General features: G+C 43.9%; 3 protein-coding genes across 4 annotated transcripts in view; 2 read left to right on the forward strand and 1 right to left on the reverse strand.

The window, feature by feature from the left end:
- The window catches only part of eif3f (eukaryotic translation initiation factor 3, subunit F), a 3507-nt gene extending 664 nt beyond the window's left edge, over nt 1–2843 (forward strand). Inside the window, exons 2-8 of the mRNA XM_035670603.1 lie at nt 76–146; nt 738–817; nt 910–1047; nt 1140–1231; nt 1373–1509; nt 2161–2274; nt 2673–2843. Of these exons, the coding sequence (XP_035526496.1) occupies nt 76–146; nt 738–817; nt 910–1047; nt 1140–1231; nt 1373–1509; nt 2161–2274; nt 2673–2750 (710 nt within the window). The 3' untranslated portion in view covers nt 2751–2843. The remainder of the gene's footprint in view (nt 1–75; nt 147–737; nt 818–909; nt 1048–1139; nt 1232–1372; nt 1510–2160; nt 2275–2672) is intronic.
- A 355-nt stretch (nt 2844–3198) lies between these two features.
- LOC118334619 (MICOS complex subunit MIC26-like) lies at nt 3199–4114 on the reverse strand. The gene has a single exon (XM_035670605.1). It carries the CDS (start codon nt 4057–4059, stop codon nt 3466–3468), a length of 594 nt encoding a protein of 197 aa, XP_035526498.1. The 5' UTR covers nt 4060–4114; the 3' UTR covers nt 3199–3465.
- dnaaf6 (dynein axonemal assembly factor 6) overlaps nt 3984–4581 on the forward strand; it is a 3352-nt gene continuing 2754 nt past the window's right edge. Inside the window, exon 1 of one of the 2 annotated variants that reach the window (XM_035670606.1) lies at nt 3984–4123. The gene's annotated coding sequence lies outside the window, so the exon portion shown is untranslated. Of the gene's footprint in view, nt 4144–4581 lie in introns of both variants that reach the window. The other variant, XM_035670607.1, reaches the window with a different exon arrangement.

Here is a 4581-nt window from a genome sequence, read left to right on the forward strand (position 1 = left end):
ATCGTGCTATATAAATAAAGTGGAGTGGATTGGATTGGATGTTAATGTCTGATTTGTAACATCTGTCCTCTTCAGGTACCGTCGATAAGCACTCTATTGAGGTGACCAACTGCTTCTCTGTCCCCCACAATGAGTCTGAAGACGAGGTGTGTTGTTAAACTCGTTTATTACACAGTAGCTGCAGTAGGTAGGGCTCACAAGACATTACAGAGATAGATATTATAATAAAAAGAAGGTTAAAATAGGCATTACAGTACAATATCTAACAGAAAATGGTATAATAAGAGTGAAGTGTGTGCATTATTGTTAGAAGATAGACTTATATGTGTGCTGCAGTATGTGACAGACGTTTATTGAAGATATATGTAGTTGTATTGATATAAGCAAGGTTAGAATTGCAATGGAAATCAAGAATATCTGGTAAAATAGTGACATTTATCATTGGATAATTCAAAATTGAATGAATTCCCCTTGCAGGACATTTGGTACCACCTGCACCACACCTGTATAATTCCCACAGGTCTCCTGCACAGTGAAACACATTCCTGTGGGGCTTTTTTTTGGAAAGGAGGGGATAACTGTGGTATATAATTAAAGAAGATTGGTTTAACTTAGTACAGATAATAAGCAGTGAGGGAATTCATCAACCATCCTTGTTTTAGACAGATAACTGCCTCATTTTGCCAAGTAAAGAAGATCTTTCCAAATAAATAACCATGTGTCAAATCGTCTCCTAGGTTGCCGTGGACATGGAGTTCGCCAAGAACATGTACGAGCTCCACAAGAGGGTGTCGCCCACCGAAGTCATCATCGGATGGTGCGTCGGTCGTTAAATAAAATGAGAAGTTTCACAGGTTAAACCGGGGGAGGGGGAAACACTTTGTCACCACGGTGCGTTTGTCCCCACAGGTATGCTACAGGCTTCGACATCACAGAACACTCGGTGCTCATCCACGAGTACTACAGCCGCGAGGCGACCAACCCCATTCACCTGACCATGGACACCGCACTGCAGAGTGGCAAGATGAACATCCGCGCCTACGTCAGGTCGGTCGGTCGGTCGGTCTTCCTGCCACATACTCTTTGTTTTATGCGATGAACGGCAGACTGACGGTGTGCTTTGTGTGTCTCCTACGCAGTGCACAGATGGGCGTGCCAGGAAAGACGGTCGGTGTGATGTTCACCCCACTGACTGTCAAGTACGTCAGCTACGACACGGAGAGGATAGGCGGTGAGATTACGCAGAATGAATTGAGACTGTTTGGAAACAAATGCTTCCTGATTTAAACGTCTGTGATAATGAGATTGTTTTACTAGCTCTGTCTCAGTAGTTGGAGTACTATACTGTAACAACCCCCTCTGTTTGTTGCAGTGGAACTTCTACAGAGGACACGTATACTTCCAAGCCGCACCAAGGGGCTGACCTCTGACCTCTCCCAGGTGGCTGGCTCTGCAGCCAAAGTACAGGACATGCTGGCCACCGTGCTTGCGTACATTGAGGATGTGCTGGTGAGTATTAGAGCAGCCGGACATGATGTTGTGATTCTCATCAGATGTGATTAGTCTGTTGTTTCCATGTAAGCAACACCTCCAGCTTTTTGTTTTCCAGGGTCATCTTCCCACTCAGCGTGCTCTGCCGGCCGATATTTGCTCTAATTAATTTGATCACAATCTAAAAAAGAGAGAAGAGCCGATGAGTCGACGCAGTTATTTTACTCCACAGGAAGATTATTCAGTCTTTGACACACACATGGTATGGTATTAACACGGTATGTTAACATCCAGGGACTCGCTTTAGTATTTTGCAGAGAGACGTTATCTGGTGGATGTTTTACAAGCACATCCTCATTAATGCGTCTGAAAACACAAGTTTCTTGGGCGACTTTATAAAGCGTACTGCTGTCCAACAAAGTAAGGGAGCAGACACGTACTGTGTGTGTGTGAGACAGAGGTGTAGTTGTGTGCGTACGCTATAAACACAAGGCTTTAAATAGACCCGGTGATCGACTGCTTCCAGTGATCGGCCTCTAAAATCCCGATCGTAGCACCCTTAATTCCCCGCCACCGCCACTCTGTCTCACTCTGCCGTGCCTCCAGAGATAGTTTGTGAAGTGCTCGCTGATAGTGGCTATAAAGGTAATGCTGTTCCATCTGTCTCAGTCTGGCAAAGCCACAGCGGATAACAGCGTGGGCCGCTTCCTGATGGACCTGGTCAACAAGGTGCCCACCATCTCCGCCGAGGACTTCGAGAACATGCTCAATTCCAACATCAACGTAAGTGCTGCTCACAAACCGCAACACGTATGTTGATTATTAACCAAACCAGTTTTCTAATCACTGCTGATGGTTGTTTTTTTTCCCCCCTTCGTTGGATTTAGTGCGCCTCCTTCAGCCCTTCCGTTCATTATTTCTCCTGGCACGCTCCCATTGATTACAGGAAACATTTAATTAGACTTTACATCCTATTTTTAGTGCTCTCCTGGCTCCTCTCGTCTCATACGTCTTTGCATAGCACTTAGCACGCAGGATACACAGTCATCTTAGGAATGTAAGAGTGGTTGGTGCGTCTTTACTCGGGGATCTGTCTTTCATATGACGGTGTTTCACTATTGTTTGTAGACTCATTGTACCTCACTATGAATAAATAATAACTAATTGTTTTGTTATTGCAGGACCTGTTGATGGTGACCTACCTGTCTAACCTCACCCAAGCACAGATTGCTCTAAATGAGAAGCTGGTGCTGCTCTGAGGCGATTTCTTCAAAGTGATTCATATTTAATTTTTGTATAATTTTTTTCTTTTTTTTTTTTTGGCTGAGATGATTAAAGGTGTTAAACAGTCACACGGTGTTCAAATATTTGCTTCCAGACATTGTCCTCGTTGAAATGAGTACTAGTATAGTACAAATAATGCAATTTGGATTCTCTTGGTTATATTGCTAATGTGGTTTTCTTTCTAAATAAATGTTCCCGAGCTACATACTGTATTAAACAGCTCGTATTTACCACCGTTAACTCCTTATAGTGCAGACTTTGTGATGTAGTATTAAAATGTTGATTTCATTATCTATTAATTAGCTAATAATGAATTGTTTTGTGTATAAAACAAAGTAAAAAACAGACAATTTCCTAGAGTTATTTAAATGATTTGACAACCCAAATACATTCAGTTTACCATAAAGTAAGACAAAAGGAAGCTGCCTGTAAGACAGTTTATTTTTATTAATTCTCTACATAAATATACATTCAATCAGACGCAGCAGTGAATCAGTTAAGTGGCAGAGCCCTTGTGACAGGCCATGCCCGGCCTGAGTTACATTTGAAGCAATAGTGCAAAAAAAGTGGGCATGAGAAAGTCACACGCGTTTAAATCCTGTCTTGGTAGCACATGTCAATCAATCTACAGTATCCGAGAAAAGCGGATTTATTATTGCTCTGTTGTAAGAACCACACTGAGGGATCCCTTTAGGGTTTGGGGTCTGAGTCCGGGCTCTTCTCGGGCTTCACTATCTTCTCCACGGCAGCGTAGCTCCGCACGGCTCGGTCGTACACGGAGTCTCCGGTTGCCTTTGCGATGGCCGCAGCCTGCTCCGGGTAGTAGAGGGAGGCGCTCACGGTCACCAGGCCCGCCGGGTAGAGGAGCCTCTTAACCCGGGAGCGTCTGGCGAGGAGGAGCCCCAGGACACCGGTGAAGCCGATGACTCCCGCCCGGGGATAGAAGTCCTTCGGCGGGTCCTTCAAGTAGCTGTAGGTGTCGTTCCCGAACCGGACGGCGCTCTGGACTTTGGGTTTAATTCGGCTGTACGTGCCCCGACACCAGTCCGTGTACGGCTCTAATACCTTCCTGAGGGTGGCGACACTCTCCTCCAGCTGACCGGCTTCAGGCTCCACATACCGGCTCTGCTGCAGGGGAGCAGCGGGGTACAGAGACAGCTCATCCCGGAGCAACGGGGCGGTCTCCTCCTGCCCTTCGGGACCGGCACCGGCAGCGGCGGAGACGGTGGTCGGTAACAAAGTCAGCGCTCCCGGCATGGCACCACTACCTGTCACCTTCAACATGATCCCTGCAGGCCATGCGTGCAACTACGGTGTCCGAGGAGGGACATTACCGCCACTCGAAGCGGTAATCGCGCCACCTCTCTGGTGACTTTTGACCAAAGTTTTTTTTCATTACGCTTTAAAAGCACAAATATGACACAAGCGAGTTATTTTAAAGTATTTTGGATAGGCTTTTATTTATAAGTGATTACCTTTAAATTATGATGTTGTTATTTCGTTTAGGTAATTTAATAAACTGTCATTTCTTCAGTATTCCCCCTTTTATGCAACTTTATAGCCTACTTGTATTTTACTACATTGAATGTAATATTACATCAGTAAAATATTATAATTATATATAATAATGCATCAGTAATAATATTATGATGGTATATAATAAATCAATACTTTGAGATGTACTTTTTCAATAATACTTATGTATCCTAAATTCATTTATTTTTTTAAATAATAACTTTTACTTAAAGAGTGCAGGTTTTAATTTAATGTATTATTTGCTGAGTCATTTATTACCTTCATTTACGT

The sequence above is a fragment of the Morone saxatilis genome, unplaced genomic scaffold (assembly GCF_004916995.1).
Source record: "Morone saxatilis isolate NCDOM2014 unplaced genomic scaffold, NCSU_SB_2.0 Contig23, whole genome shotgun sequence".
NCBI classification, from domain to species: Eukaryota; Metazoa; Chordata; class Actinopteri; family Moronidae; genus Morone; species Morone saxatilis.

Excerpts from the sequence above, each read along its gene's own strand:
- LOC118334619 (XM_035670605.1), bottom strand. The coding sequence starts at position 4,059 with ATGTTGAAGGTGACAGGTAGTGGTGCCATGCCGGGAGCGCTGACTTTG.